General features: G+C 44.1%; 1 protein-coding gene across 4 annotated transcripts in view; it reads left to right on the forward strand.

Moving 5' to 3' along the window:
• Window positions 1-16,532, forward strand: part of LOC311060693 (myosin phosphatase Rho interacting protein) — a 73,920-nt gene that overhangs the window by 32,079 nt on the left and 25,309 nt on the right. For 3 of the 4 annotated variants that reach the window (XM_084078976.1, XM_084078975.1, XM_084078977.1), the window contains exons 4-9: window positions 3,551-3,702; window positions 6,417-6,501; window positions 10,978-11,206; window positions 11,952-12,507; window positions 14,630-14,771; window positions 15,341-15,457. In XM_084078976.1, the coding sequence (XP_083935102.1) occupies window positions 3,551-3,702; window positions 6,417-6,501; window positions 10,978-11,206; window positions 11,952-12,507; window positions 14,630-14,771; window positions 15,341-15,457 (1,281 nt within the window). The remainder of the gene's footprint in view (window positions 1-3,550; window positions 3,703-6,416; window positions 6,502-10,977; window positions 11,207-11,951; window positions 12,508-14,629; window positions 14,772-15,340; window positions 15,458-16,532) is intronic. The other variant, XM_084078978.1, reaches the window with a different exon arrangement.

Here is a 16,532-nt window from a genome sequence, read left to right on the forward strand (position 1 = left end):
ATATCCTCACCAAAAATCTTAAGTCTTACTGCAGGTGCTTTGGAGTAATACAGTCAAATCCTGCACACTGCTCTTGCAAATCATCGCAGTCAGTTTCTGATCCAGCAAGATGTGCCTTTTAGAAAAATGTGATGCTTTACAAGAGCAGTGTGCAGGATTTGTCTTTTTTTTGTCATTTCTACTCCCCATGATTACTTTCTCTTAACCCCCCCCTTGCAACCTCTCCATTTCCTTCCCAAGTTCCTATCCCTCCACCTCTCACTGTGTCTGAGACTGACACAGCTCTCTGACAGGGCAAGCTGACACCGGTCTGTTCAATCTGAACCAGGCCTCAGCTGTCCCGCTGTCTGTCCGTTTGTCTGCCCATCTGTCTGTCAGGCCCAGCTGTTGCCCTGGGCCTCTCACCTCACGTGTCAGGTGCTCCCCCGCCACACCCTGCAAGGTTTTTAACCCATTAAGGCCTGAGGTTCCGATTCTACAAAATGTCTTTTAAATCCTAACAGTTTTTTGAAAAAACTTATGTTTCTACTGTATGTCAGTGGTTTTCAAACTTTTTATGTCAAGGACCCCAAAATGTATTAAATTGGCCACGGACCCCCATCTCAAAATAATTTGTTCCAGGGACCCCCCCAGAAGCAAAGATTTGAGTTACAAATGTTCGCTTTAAAAAAGACATTCAAAAATGTGCACAAATGTTATCGATTTTTCAAAAATAGCAGATATACAAGCGCATAGCGCGGCACTCGGTGCCGCGCTATGAGCTTGTATATCTGCTATTTTTGAATAGCCAAAGTGTAAAATAATGCTTTTTAGCTCGAATCAAAAAGTGACACAGATGCGTTCCCGGTTTCAATGGGTTAAGGCCACAGGCGTTTTGGACGTCGAATTATAAACGGGACATGAATGACACCACTCCTTGCCTTGGCTGGTACTCGACTAAGCTGGCTGAGGAATTTATTATGTGCCATATGCGTTTGATGTTACAGTATGTGGGACGTGAGAAGCACTGTAGAAAAAAGGCTGCGCTACAGTACGTATCACGGCTGCTCAGACTCTGTTTAAAGCTGCAGTCAGTAAGATTTATGTCCTATACCTGGGATTAGAATCCGCGGGTCTCCTTTCCTGCGTTTGTGAGACAAAGTTTCTTCGACCGAGCTAAGGTGGAACACCAAACTTGGGCTGGACAGGGGACATATTGCACTTTGAGCTTCAGGCAGTACTACTTGTCAACCAATAGTGGTCATAACTGACCACGTGGTCTAAATTTGGAAGGAGACCACCTCCAACCACGGCAGTTGTGCTGGTTATCTTGTATTGACATCACTCGAAGATAGATACACAACAAAACAAGTTCCAGATGGCGGCTTTAAAGTCTCTTATCTGATCTGTTATAGTCTTCGCTCATCACGGTCCAATCTCTTTCTCTGTAAACCGTATGCATATTAGCTACTATTCCCTTTGTGCTAAACTTTTTTGTTTGACAGCGCCGATCCATTCGCTGCTGCATGGGCCATGTTAAACGAAGGGCGAATGAAAGTTCCATTTAGTGGCAGTAACGGGGTAAATGGGGCCTCTCTCAACCACCCTTTGGGTGGGATTACCGCAAACTGTTAACCATTGACTTCTCTGTCCACATCAAGGGCCATCCATAGGCTTAAATTGCTCCGTGACTGACAGGCTATGGTTAAGCCTCGCATGTTAGGCAGCCAGATTTCTTCCGTCACTCGCTAACTTGAACCTGATGCCTTTTAATTTCATCCCCATCTCCATCGCCTACTGCAGGGGTATTCAACAGGGGGTCCGGGACCCCTAGGGGGTCCTCAGAGCTACTACAGGGGGTCCGCCAAATCTTTGTGTGATATGATTATTTTTTTTTACATTAACCACTTGAACCCTAGCATCCCTTTTTCTGAGGAGAACTTTAGCAAAGAGGTATTAGGTGTACAGGTAAAAAAGAGCAGACCAAGTAATCAAAAAAGCTTTAATCTAAAACACAATTTTATACAATATAGAGGGGGTGTCCCTGCTTCATCTCTCATCTATACATTATGTAGTGGGGGTCCCTGCATCATCTCTCTCTCAGATAGGTTGTCCTTGGCCTGAAAACATTGAAGACCCCTGGCCTACTGTATTCAGATTGGCCGATGGGTGTAATTTATTATCCGCGGGTCCTCCTTGTTACTGATGGCTCGAGACCTCTGTGGCATTTCGGTGCCTGTAATTCTACCCGCATTTTTAATGCGGAGAAGGTAGGAACCAAAGGTTGTTCAAACAGCTGCCCCGTGCCCGGCACACTCGCGTTACTCTATTGAGCAAATATAAATCCTTCAATGAACTTGAGCTTATCCCGTTGCTGGACTTAAGTCATTCGGAGGTCAGACTAAGCAGAAGTCAGAGATTCTTGAAGTGATAACGTGCACAGAATATCTTTCTGCTTCGGGGCACGGTGTCTTTTACAAGCGGTCAAAAAATGTCACGCAAGCATTCGACTGGCGCGTGCAAATAAGAAAACTAGTATATTGCCGTGGAACATGACTGGTTCAGCAGAGATTCATTGAGCCATTCTACGAAATGCACTACAAATAGATTCTTATCTTTCGCAGAGTCACGCCAACAGGCCTCCATTGATTGTAAATGAGCTGTGTCCACATTGCACAAAGCCATTGTGTATTTACATAAACTTGCATGTAAAGTCCTGACTCGGTGTACACACAGGCCCAGTATTATTCTGTCAGTCCAGCGGTCAGGTTGTTTATGGGGTGATTGATGGCGTCTTTGTAGTCGTAGCATAGGTTTGGCTTCTCACCTCTCAGAGAGATATCACACACGAGATAAAATGAACACACACTTCCTGTACGGGACACTTCTCTCTTGCGTGATGATTCTAGGATCACACCCAGGGCAGGGTTGCCAGATCTGCTCATTATAATTTCCCCGCAAGATTGTATTTGAAAATAGCCGATCTACAAGCTCACAACGCGTTGCGATGCGACGCGTTGTGAGCTTGTAGATCTGCTATTTTCAAATAGCTGATGTATATGTTAAAGTGCTCGTGTGGCCCATAGTCGCTTCTTTCGGGCTGGTTTTCCTAGACCTGGTTGCTTGTTTCTCACATAATCTGGCAACACTGATCACACCCTGTACTTATTGATTGCTTGTAGGGCTATGCCTGGTTTATACTCGGTTGCCCATCGCGTATCGCATTGAAAATAGACGATCTACTAAGCTTGTAGATCTGCTATTTTTTGCAGCACGCAAATATAAATCAGGCTTTAGTCATCGAATACAGCACAGTGCACCGTAAGTAAGAAGTCCATAAAAAAAAGCTCCCAAAATGAATGTAAACACACTACTGATAAATGGCGTGATCTTTTACTATAGTTGATTCATGATCAACAGTACTGTTGCATTATTGCTTATTTAAAACATAATGGATTAGGATCTTTTCCTCCCAAATAACCAGGGATGATTGTTGACCCAGGAAGATAATGAAATCCCTCACCCGACATAAACACTTTGTCCGTCTCTCTCTCCCGCTCCTGTTCTGCAGCCCAGCACGCTACCCCAGGGCACCATCAACATGAACCTGTGTTCTGACGTTGTCGATGGAGAGTCGAGGACGGGTCAGAAGACCTCGCTGTGCATCCTGACCCCCGACAAAGAGCACTTCATACGGGCAGAATGCAAAGAAATCATCAATGGGTAAGCGATAACAACCCTGAATCTCTTGATCTCCCTTTTTGGTAATATTATTGAAACACTTTGTACGTATTTGTAACTTTTGTAACAGTGGTTTTCAAACTTTTTTTTTTGTCCACGGCACACCATTGGGCAAGTCAAAATATGAAGACACACCATTCATAGCAAGAATAACAGATCTACAAGCTCACAGTGTGAGCTTGTAGATCTACAATTTTTTTGCATGCCCAATATAGTGATTCAGATAAATAAGTGTTTCATTTGCTTCTGTTTTGGAAAATGAGGGCGCACGAAGCACTGATATAGTCAATTAAAAATAATTCATGTCTAGTTGTGTACAATAACTATGGTTGTCACAAAATCCCAAGGCAAACCTGGACGTGTCTCTCGGCAATGTGCCTCTGCACACCGTTTGAGAATCTTTTTTTTATATAAATATTTTCAAGTAATTCAAGGTAGTCAAGGGAGAATGTGGAGAGAGAGAGAGAGAGAGAGAGGGGGACTGCTGCCATCACTGCCCCCTGCTGGCTTTTCTGGGCTGTACCTCCCAAAGTGCTGTAATCCACACTGCAATGACAGTGCACATTCTTCCACCGGTCCCTTTCCGAGCCTCTCTTTTACTGTGCCTAACTCTACCACTCTCTGTCACTGGAAAACATTAGACACTACGCCGTGCCTAAATGACAGACCCTTACGAATGAATGTTTTACCCTCTCAGAGTTTAATTAACACTCAGGATTTTGCAGTGGCTATAATGACACAATAACGGATACGCTGCTGATTGTATGCGTATACGGTGTGTGTACCTATCCTGTCCAGTGCCTTAACCTGAGCACCGTAAAAACTGGGGTGTAATCCAGCATAATTTCATCTGCAAGCTCCACTCTAAAAAATTCTCAATTCTGCACTGCGCTGCCATCCCTGGATCCTACAGTACGTACCTTTTTTATACAGCTATTCATAGCCAAGTCCCTCCGAGTCACACAGCCCCCGCTCTATTATGCCACATGCTCTGTTACTGTCCCCCATCCCACTTTCCTGCACCCTTGGTACCCATTCCCTGGTTCTCTGCCATGTAGCAAGCGTGTTGCTGTGGCCGAGGATGTCACCATCTGACGGAAGCTTGGCCACACCGACAAACACCCAGCTTAAAAGATTCTTTTCAGTTTTTGTAAACCCCCCCCCCCCCCCCCCCACCACCTCATTTGTGGTTAAGCCTTTCACTCTCTCTCTCTCTCTCCTGACTTGCTCTCACCTCCCTCATCCCCCCTGCAGTGGAGAATTGGTAATCACACACAGTGAAATGCTGAAAACGGGGCTCCAGCTCTCTTAACTACTGCAGAGGGAGATTATACGCAACAGCCGTAAAAGTCGCAATTAATGCCCTCTCAGTGACTCCCACATAAATTCGGCTTGCCCTGAAATGTTCGGCGCGTATGACGCTCAAATGACCACAAAAATGGCTGCGGTTTTTGCAAGTCATAACCCAGTAGGGGCTTTTTTTTGCCCCCCCATCATATTTCTTTGTCTGCAAGTCTGTAAGAATAATACCATATTCTCCAGTTGGCAAACAACTTCAGTAGTGTGACCCATAGTACTGTGTTTGTGCAATCAGCAGCGACACCACCACTGGTACAGTACCACCACACTGCACCGACCTGCACTCTCCAGGGCAATGAACCAGAACATGGGGTTTATGTAATCATATCCTTAAGCCGAGATTATATTTCTTTTGGATTGATGTTGAAATGCAGCCTGGTTTGCGTTCACAAAGGCATGCCGTATTCGTACGTTTGTGCCCATGTCAGATAGAGGTCTGCAGCCGGGTGTTGAGTGTCGCGGTACAGAAGCACTGAATGGGCTTTCACACTCTTCACAAAGCGGTCGGACAATGGTGGAATATTTGATACGCCTCAAGTGTTCCGCACCACACGCATTGACTTAATTGGTTCAATTACTTCTGGTGGTTCCACCATTTCTGTGTCATGATAATAGTAGTGATTAGTCCTTCTCGCTATCAAACAGGCAAGCACGTATGTATATGTTGTCCTTGTGAGCCCTCACTTTGAACTTGACCAATCATGTTGAATAGTTTTCCTCTCAATTAATGGTTTAGTTGAGATTCTGTTTTAACTATTGTATTACTTGGTACTAGAGAGCTGTTTATGGGGTTGGGAGCATCTCAGGACCTACTGTGCTTATGCCAAGTGCATAACACAAATTCCAGGTTGTGGTGAGCTTGTTAGCTGAAAACATTCTGGCTGAAAGCCGAGTGATGAAGCCACACTCACCACATAACCATTTAAACTTCTCACAAACACAGCACCCCAGTGCGCTAAAAGCAAATAAGGAGCTACAGAAATGTATTAACATTGAAGCAATACTTGTTAATATAGGCCCAATTAACATAATTATGTTAATTAAAACAAATCAACCTAATTAGCAATGCGTAATTAGCTCTAGCTAAATTATTCAAGGTGTGCCTGCGATCAGCTCTCTGCATGTTGCTTGTGAGGTGGCTCAATCCCGCAGAGAATTTGAAGTCGTAGTATAAGAGGTCATGGACAGGTCTTCTCTGGAACATATTGCTTCGTTTCTGCGTTTTCCTTAACAAGCTTTAACACCACCACAGTTGCAGGGTCTGTTTAGTCTGCCTCGTGGTGGCTTTGCTGTCACTGCTCAGGTGAAGGCTCTGACCTTTTTGACCGTCTCTGTAGGTGGCAAGAGGCTCTGACGGTCTACCCCAGGACCAACAAGCAGAACCAGAAGAAGAAACGCAAGGTTGAACCTCCCACCCCGCAGGTAATGCAACCACTCCACACATTCCATAGTAATGTGCTCTTGCCCGCTATTATCACACAGCGTGCAACCATAATTGAGAGCTACTTTTTGAGAAACGATGTGTTTTTGGACCAAACGCGCACAGAACCAAATAAGGAGTACAGGAATTTGAATTGTGTTTTCAGGATGGATATTCCCTTTCAAGCATGAGGTCATTATTTTTTGCCTCGTTAACGACCATTCATGTGTCATCCATGAGACGCAGAATACCCGGAGGGAATTAGTACTGTAATTTTCACGTCTACACAAGCCCCGCATGGAGCATACTAATCTCCAAGACCAATGTAAAGGTATATCACAGTAATAATGGATTTAATGACCAGATGAAGTAATGATGTTTCATATCACATAGTGTGGACCACCCACTGTAACGACACAGTCTTTTGATGTGAGGCCAGCTTTGCGGTGGGTGGGCGGGCCGGGGGGGGTGGTCTGTGAAGCTCATTGTCTGGGTTCTGTAATGGCAGTGCCCTGAATCAGACTGTCCTTGCTCTGAGCACACACAAACAGCCTCATTTGCTGAACCATTGCAGATGACCTTGCCTCATGTTGTTGGCCCATGTGGGACCTGTCAATTTTGTCTGCCCCTCTGTTCATTGTTGCATCCGTCGCCCTAAACTGTGCGTGGCACAACAAATCAAACCTTAAATCCCAATAATCAATCACTGTCATTGTCCCAGTATAACCACTCAGCGCTACTACCACTGTATGCATACGCACCTCAATCACCAATCAAAAAGACAAAGATATTTCACCTCAGAATGTAGGGGGGATTTAAGTTTATTAAAAAATAACTGCTCTGTGAGCAGATCTGGGTATTCATAAGTTTGGATATTAGGCCCCGTTTAGACTCCCCAAATCCAGCCTAAATCAGATTTTTGCCATGTCCAGATTTGAATCCTATTTTTTTTATTAAGTTTGAACAGAAAAAAGTCACATGGAATCCGTTTTTTACAAATCTGACTTGTGCCACATTCAGAGGTGGTTTCAAATGTGATTCAATTCTGATTTCTAAATATGCGTCTCAGTCTGAACGCTCTAACCTGCTCTAACCACCGAAGTCGCATATCTAACTGTCCAAAATGTCGCTTGCAGCATGACCCAAGCGCCACTGACATCACTAGAGAGTGCGAGAATTTAGATCTACGAGTGCGAGGGGTAATCATAATGGAAACAACACAATAGCAGTATTATTTTACAGAAGAAATGGCGGGTTGAGATAATTATGTCCATTGTCCACCGTTGTCATGCATGTACTTGTTTTTGTGTCTTCTGTTTTTGTCGCTTGTCTGTTATGTTGCGTTTCTAAGCAAGCAACTAGCGCCTACGTCATGACGTGGTTACGTCGTTACCACAGCAACCAAAGAAGATGGGTCGTGCAGGGCGGCTCTGGGTTGACGTCGTTTAAATCAGTCTGAACACAGAGATCCGATCTGATCTCTTGCAAATAACAGTGTGAACAGTCGGTCCTAAAGATCCTAAAAACTCTTGATTTGACTGCAGTCTAAACACAGGTCTTAGTGTCCACCAAATGTTGAATAGGTGAGGCAACTTACATGTCTATAATTATTTCTTTGTGTCTGTTGTCTTCTAATTGGCTCATCTGTACTGCCCCTTTCCTGTTCCCTCCCACACATGCAATTACAGTCTGATGGCTAGCAACACTTCTTTCAGAAAACACAGCCTGGCCCAAAACTGGGTCACCAGCTTTTGTCAAGCTGAAAAACTTCAGCCAGTAGACAAAGTGTTTTTTCAACTACACAATTCCCACCTCTCTCTTCCTAGAGAGAGAGAGACAGAGAGAGACGTTTGTTTTAAACGATCAACTGTGCGTTTGAATCGAGGTGTTTGTGTTGAGCAATCAACTATGCGTGGAAAATAACAGTGGATGTGCGCAGTCTAAGTCGACGTCAAGCTATGTAATTAACATTTTCACGTCTGATTCCAGGTCAGTTTTTAGTCTCGGGTACTGGTTAGTGCTTTTGATCCTTTTCGTTGTACAATAATGAGTGACAGGATATCACAAAGACATGTCCACTCTCATTATTTCCCCTTCTGCTCACAGTGTCAAGACCACATTTCCACCTGAATGCTCTCCTCCCACTTTTGCAGCGTCTTGCTGCTAACAGATGCCTGGCTGGCTATGTAAATACTTTGGGCACAGAAACACCTGTTTGCCTTCTGGGAAGTACCCTCGAAGTCAAACAGTCAAGAGACGGACAAATACTTTCAAGACATCTTGATGCTGATTGCTGTCTTGGATTGTTGCCAAAAGCTCTCCAACTGCCCTTCCAGGCCGATCTCTCCAGCACTAAAATACGTGCATTCTGCTTTTGTATGTTTTTGTCACTAATGGGCAGAAACCTTTTATCTCCGGATTTCATATTTTTTTCTTTCTTTTCTCTTTCTATGTCCCTGAGTAGTGATCCTCAGCACCTGAGCTGAGCTGATCTAGAACCCCAGGACCGAAACGTTTGCTTTTTAATTCACTATGAGCACTTAATGAGCATTTAAAATAAAGAAAATATATTTTCTTAAGTCTCCCTAATGAGTTTTCCTTAAATGTTTTTTGCAGTGAGCCAGTCTTGTTTTGCCAGTTTTCCTCTATTTTTAAGACCACCGCACCTGCAGTCAACCGTTACCAAAGGACAAAGAAGGGCGCAACAGTTTTCCCTGCTCTTTCTTATAAATGAATGCTATTGAGCTTTTAACCACTTAAGCCCTAGTTTAGCAAAAAATAGCCGATCTGCAAGCTAACACCACTTTGTGATGCTACTTTAGAAAAGATTTTGGAAGACTTTCGCCTATAATGAGATTCCCAAAATAGGGAGGGCAGGTTGGAAGTAGTAGTTTGGTCTGGTCTGTCTGTATCTTTTACAAATATTTAACCCAAGCAAAGTATTAAGAGCTTTTGACTAAATACTAAATTGGATCCATTGGAACACAGGTTCTTTTTTTCACATTTCCTAAAAAGTCACCGTTTTGGACAAGGTTTCCACCCAACAGTGATGATTTGATACTTGGTCTTAACATTGCACTGACACATAAGTACATAGATCAGGTAGTCACTGTTCTTGAACGTCGGGTTGAAAGGTTGGGATTTAAATACAGGTTCTGTAGCCCTGACTTGAGCCTCCTACCATTAGTGCTGATAGACGGTCCGAAACTTTACTGCACCTTAACTTAAAGGCTTTTTGTGGTCGGCAGGGTGGAGTACCTTCAAGCCGTTATTTTTCTACGGGAGGCATGAACGGACACCCAGTGAGTTGACTCCTTAGCCTTCGTATTCCACCGGGAGCTGCTTTTTTAGCCTGTGGTGGTAGATTCTTGGGGGAAGCGTTATGGTTCTTGTTGTTGCTAAGCAACTATTGGAAAAATATTTGTAACACCTACAAGTGTTTTCGCTGTGAGTGCAGTCAGAATGTGCCCAAGAGAAGCCAGTGCTGTAAAAAGTGGTTCCAGGTGGACATGTGAACTTAACCTTTCACCCCCCCCCTTTGGGTTTTTCTAAAATCCCAGTCCTTATCAACTCTTACCTTCTGTAAATCCAAGTCAATCCAGGTGGGGGGATACGTTGTCGCACGACCATGGTGCTCGATGAGAAACGGGTTTCTTTTCTTTTTTTCTTTCTGTGAAAGCCACAACGTGGAGTGACACGGTCATGATGAATTATGAATTAGACTTAAAGTGGCCCTGCTGAATCCTTCTCTCTCTCTCTGCTTCAAATTGATGTTCGGCATAGTGGCATGTTGGTGTTGATTTGAAAGTGGTTTGGCCCAAAGCGATGATACTTAACAATGGGCCCTTTGCTTCTCTGTCTCTACCAACCTTAAAAAAAAAGAATTGTCTCTTCTCTGCTCACATGATTGGCAGGTCTGTTACTCACCAAATTGATTGTCATGACAATCTGCATCAAACTGCTTTGATGTGTAAATCATAATTGTAATGAGTTGTGTGTGTGTGTATGTACCGTACTATATATATATATATATATATATATATATATATATATATACACAGACACACTACATACTTGTATATATAATATACACACAAACACACTGTATACTTGTATATAAACTCAAATATATTGTCTGAATTTGGTTTTTGTTACCCTTATCACATCATTATTCCACAGTAAATCTTCGTCACCTCCCTTGTCCTCTGTAATAACACAGGTGTGTCTGCCATGAAGGAGCTCTTTGTTGTTTGTTGAACCTTCCATCTCTCTTTCTCACTCTATCTGTCTCTCCATTCTTGCCATTGCCACTCCTGAGATAAACTATCCGAGTGCTGAACACGTTACGAAAGGATGGGGAATTAAATAACCTAATTTGTAAAATACTGTATAATATTAATATTTTCTCAATATGCCCCCTTTTTTCTTCCTCATATTCTCTGCTCTTTTCGTCTATCTCCGCGCGCACACACCGACAGGAGCCTGGCCCGGCCAAGGTGACGGTGACCGGCAGTGGCGTTGGCGGAGGCAGCATCCCCTGCCTTCCCAGCAGCATTGCCAGTGCTGAGCGCGTGCCGACCAGCCGCGCCAGCCTATGGCAGGAAGAGGCCCGCTGGAGCCGCACCACCATCCCCTGCAGCCGCAGCGCGTCCTGCCTCAGCCAGCTGAGCCAGAGCCCCCCTGGGATCCCCGTCACCAGCCAGGATGGTGAGGACAAGCATACAGTCACGTGTACGACAAAGAATCCTGAGAGTACTCGCAGAATAACATTTAAACAATCAGGATCTTTCTGTGTAGTAGTATGTAAGAAAAAAGGCGTGACGTGTAGGGGCTGTCAACGATTCTGACATTTTACTTGACGATTTAATTGTTTCTGTCGTTGAACATTATGAATACAAATTCTGTTTGGCATTTAGGCCTTGAAAGCAAAAGGTGCACAGGGTAGATATGACGAATAACTTACGTAATTTAACTTGAACTTTATACTAAAAAAACATGAATAGTGGAAATAGCCGATCTACAAGCTCAAAACGCATGACAAAACTATTTGAAAATGTTTTGAACATTTTTCAACATGGAAATGATTATGACGATTATGCAAACAATAATTGAGATTATCTCAAATAAACGTGAGTGAAACTTGTGAAATGTGACATTTTGCATGATGCGTACTTTCAACTTTTGGTACTTTAAGTACATTTTGACATACCAATACTTTTCTACTTTTACTCAATTCAATTTTGAATTCCGGACTTTTTACTCGTAACAGAGTATTTCTACATTGCAGTATTGATACTTTTACTTAAGTAAAGAATTTTTTCCTGTGTAGCGTGTGGGAGACGCATTCTATCCTCCTGCCAGCCTCCTCCAGTGTGACCAGCTGTCATTGTGTCATTGTTCATTGGAACGCACATCCACCCTGGCATTCCTCTTGTCTCTGTGTCTTTCCCAGATGGAGGCACCGTGAGCACCGGGCGGAAGGTGCGGGTGGAGAGCGGCTACTTCTCCCTGGAAAAGAACAAGACGGCGGAGCCCCCCTCCGCACAGCCGTCCGCGCAGCCTCCCCAGCACCTGCCCCTGTCCTCGTCGCTGTCCTCCCCCACCACGGGAGCCCCCAACCACAGGTACAACAACTCCGAGTCGGACCCCCACGGCTCCCCTTGCTACCCCTCCCCAGACCCCATCCCCTCCCCAGGTTCCCTGCTGTCCCCCACCTACTCCACCATCAGCTCCTCCCAGAGCTCGCTGGACTCCGAGCCCAGCAGCGCGCCCAGCTGGGATGGGCGCGCTGGCGGAGGCGGCGGTGGTGGTGGTGGTGGTGGAACAACAGGAAGCAGCAGAGCGGGACGACCTGGCAGGGAGTACGCGGTGCTGTCAGACGCGCCGCGGGCTCGCCGGCTGAGCTACCGCGAGGCGTTCCGCTCGGAGAAGAAGCGGCAGGAGCTGAGGGCGCGGACGAGGAGTCCCGGACGGGAGGAGGTGGCCCGCCTGTTTGGGCAGGAACGCAGGTGAGGAGGTCAATGGACGGATGGACCCGTGCACAGCACGCTGGAAGGGCTGCACATTGGGCCCATATACTCAAATCAGTCTTATTGTGACCCTAAACCAGTGATTCTCAAGGGACCCCTAGTTTGATATGCCTTAGGCCACGGGCCACCATTTGATACAATTCATTCTGGGACGCCAATGTTAAAATCCTCAGTTATTTTAACTCTTGAGAGTGTACCAATCGAACGAATTGAATGGAACCATTTAATTCCATTTGTACACTCTTTGAGTTACAGACCCGTAAGGGGGAATTTGTTTTCAAACTATCAATCAGTGTTGCTGGGGGACCCCCTGGAACCCCCTCAAAGACCCTTGGGGGTCCCTGGACCTCACGTTGAGAACCAACTGCCATAAACCACACAGTCGTGCAGACACGTAAATGCTGATCCTCCTACGAATGGCGGTGGAAAACCCTCTGTAAACACATTAAGGGTATAGGTGGTTGTTAACTTCATGCACAACCCTACATTTGGTGCCATGAAAAGATTATGGTGTGCAATGATTTCCTACTTGGTTGGGATCATTCCCCACAATCAGCATTTTTGTCTTCTAGCACCACCGTGTGGCTATTATCTTTTAGGCACCGCAATTTATTGATAAAAATGTTATTCCACTGCCTTAGTTTGCCAGTGGTTAGCTTTTAGTGAGTTACAGTGATTTTAAGTGCATGCGTTATTTTTGCGCTCTTTTTCTATTTGTCTCTGCCTCTTGCTACTTTTGCTATTTTTTGGTTTTGTTGTCTTAATCTCTTGCAGGGAGCTTCTGAACTGAGCTTTCCAGGAGCCTCTGCTCTTCCAAACCCTTCCATCCCTGTCCTACTGCTGTGCCCTGCTGGTCACGGCTGACTCCTGCTTTCTGTCATTTAATCTGTGCACTCCCTCAAATCTCTCTCTCACACACACACACACACACGCAAACAGACACACACACACACACACACACACACACACACACACACACACACACACACACACACACACACACACACACACACACACACACACACACACACACACACACACACACACACACACACACACACACACAGACTCTGGAATTTGGTTTAAATATACACACACACACACACACACACACACATGCTCACTAACTGATTAATGGATACACTTTGAATTTCACTCATGCAAACACACAAACACTAATGGGTTCCCTGTCGTCAGTTAATGCTGGTGAAACCACCATTGCTGCAGCGACTGGGATCTGCTCCTCTGTTCTTCACTCCAGCAGTGACCCTCCTTCTTCTTCTTCTTCTTCTTCTTCATTTAAAGTTTGATCTCTCTCTCTACATAACACACTGTTCCTTCATACCGTCACATGGGTGTTGTTTCTCTTGGGGATCATCCCGTTTATGTCTATACTTTGCCATGTGTGAAAGGAACTGTGTGCCAGAATCGGTTGTGATAGCTGTTAATGTTGTTGTACAGTGTGTGTGTGTACACTACAGTGTGTGCACACTCTAAGCATTCACATTGAAATAATTGTGGTGCAGATATAGATTTTGGCTCATAGTTACTTCCATGTCTTTCTCTGATCTCAGTTTATGCTGGCTGAGTTATAGGCTTTCTTTTGGGAGGGGTGGTGGGGGGGGGGGCTAGGATGCAGTGCAGCTTGTACTTATGAACAACCGATATGCTATGGCTGGTCCCTTGCATTTTTACTGGGTTATCAGTTCGTTTGCTGCAGAAAACTGTGATTTTTATAGAAATTAATTAACAGTATACTAAGTTATGTTTCTTTAACCACTTAAACCCTACTTCTTTGACTGGGTCCCCCAGGGGTCTGTACTTGGTATCCCCCTTTTTGCCCTCTCTGCCAAATCCTTTTGCCTAAAAATAGCCGCTCTACAACCTCACAACGCGATGCGTTGTAGGCTTGTAGATCTGCTTTTTTCGCTGAATGTTCACCTATTATCACATGCCCGGAATAGGGACGCTAGGGTTCATGTGGTTAATTAAGTTAAGTGTTCGTTAATCAGGCAATTTGTCACCTCATTTATATAGATATGTACACTACTATTGTTTTAGGATGTCCAACTAAAAGCAGCTTCTTGTTGATGTCTCTCAGGCGTTCACAAGTAATAGGCCGATTTCAGGACGGTCAACCTGTGGAGCATATGGACACAAGCTCCTCCACTGAGCCTTTGCCTACGACCACGTCCATCCAGAGACAGGGCCGCAGCGAGAGACGCTACCTCGCTAGCAAACAGGTATGCTAGTTAGTGTTTTTTAGAAAAACATAGTAACTTTAGTGTGTGATTAGTCTCTCAAGCCAGGCTATCTCTTCCAAAGTCCTTGAGAGTCTGTAATTCTGTCCTGCAAAAGTTGAGAAAGAGGACATCCGCTTTATCCTCTATTCATTTTCAGCGTTTCTGAAGTACTAGTAGACGGAAACATTTGGGAATTGTGGGAACTAACATGTCAATCTTGAGACACTTTGCATTATTGTATAATGTTACTTTGGTTCTTTGATATTTGTCTTGATGCCAGGATTTGGCCAGATCTCCCTAGAAAGAGATTCTAGTCGGTCTACCTGATTATGTAATAGTTGAATAAAAATAAGTTGTATCTAAGTGAATAACATCAAAACAAAAGTCAGGAAGCAATGGTGTATAGAGGAGAAATACTCACTTGAATGAAGTTCATATTGCTGATTCTTAAAACAGAACTGTTAGCTGTTATAATGTTTAATATGTTACATCAAATGCATAATTAATATGTTACATCAACTGCATGATGTCCAACCATATAACACTTTTGTGTTGTGATCTTATTTTAGGATATGTCATTGGACTCTGCGAAGGAACGCTCAGTGCCGGATGTGTCCAGCAACATACTTGCCAACGTCAGAAGAGCCAAGTCCCTCGACCGCAGAGAGACCGAGTCCTCCATGACGGTGAGTGTATTCATGTTTTTGATTATCGCCTATTGTTTTATTGTTGGAGTAAAGCATGTGCAACCAATACAAAATCTGAGGAATGATTGCCTTGGAACCCTTGGAGTTCCCTTGAGGACGCCTGAGGGTCTCCAAACCGCAGTTTGAAAACCTCTGCCCAAGGGGAAGTACTGAATGTGTTTAACCACCAACTGAGTGATGTGGTACTTTTATTGCATCATCAACATATGTAAACAGCTTAATGATGCTCCTTAATTACTGGGAACACAGATAATGCTAATTAAATTTCAGGACAAACATTATGTGCACGTAATCATAATCGGTGTAGATAAGTGACAGATGATGCTCATTAGGTAGAATGACTGTTGAGGCTATCATGTTCTATGTTATAATGTTTTTTTTTAAAACAATGATAAAATGTCAGAATCTATACTCTACCAAATTCATAACAAAGTCAGTCCTACAGATTAAGTGAGACTACTATGACTCTAAGGCTACATCCACACTAGGATGTTTTCATTGTAAAACAGCTTTTTTAAATGAAAACCATCTCTGTCCACACAAAGGTTATAGCATCTTGTCAGGAATAATCTCCGTCCATACTCCACACCTGAGAACGCATATCACATGACCATCATGTACACAGAGCATACATGTGCCAGGCCGATCACATTTGACAGCCATGACAACATCAATGATACACTACTTAGTCACAGTTAGTGGCCGCACGTTTCAGTAATTAACCAAGCTTGTACATTCAAAGAATTCAAAGTTCTGTTGATGTAGTTTGTGGATTTTGCTAGGGCATGCGGGTCAAACTCATTTCAGGTAACGATTGCCTGTGCTGAAAGGCACAAATGCTGTCATAGTAACAACCAGGCCTGGAATTGCATCATTTTAGGGGCATGGCCACTTGGACTTCAAAAGAAAAAGGGGGGGGGTCCTAAATAGCGTGCACCGGCTATTACTACTTTAGACCACTTGTAATCAGCAATGTCAGTTTAATAACTTCCCACTTGTTTCCAAATGTGCATACATTTTAATTGTACCAAAGAAAACATTTTGATGATAAAAT

Source organism: Gymnoscopelus microlampas, assembly GCF_963454915.1.
Source record: "Gymnoscopelus microlampas genome assembly, chromosome: 14".
In the NCBI taxonomy this organism is placed as follows: Eukaryota; Metazoa; Chordata; class Actinopteri; order Myctophiformes; family Myctophidae; genus Gymnoscopelus; species Gymnoscopelus microlampas.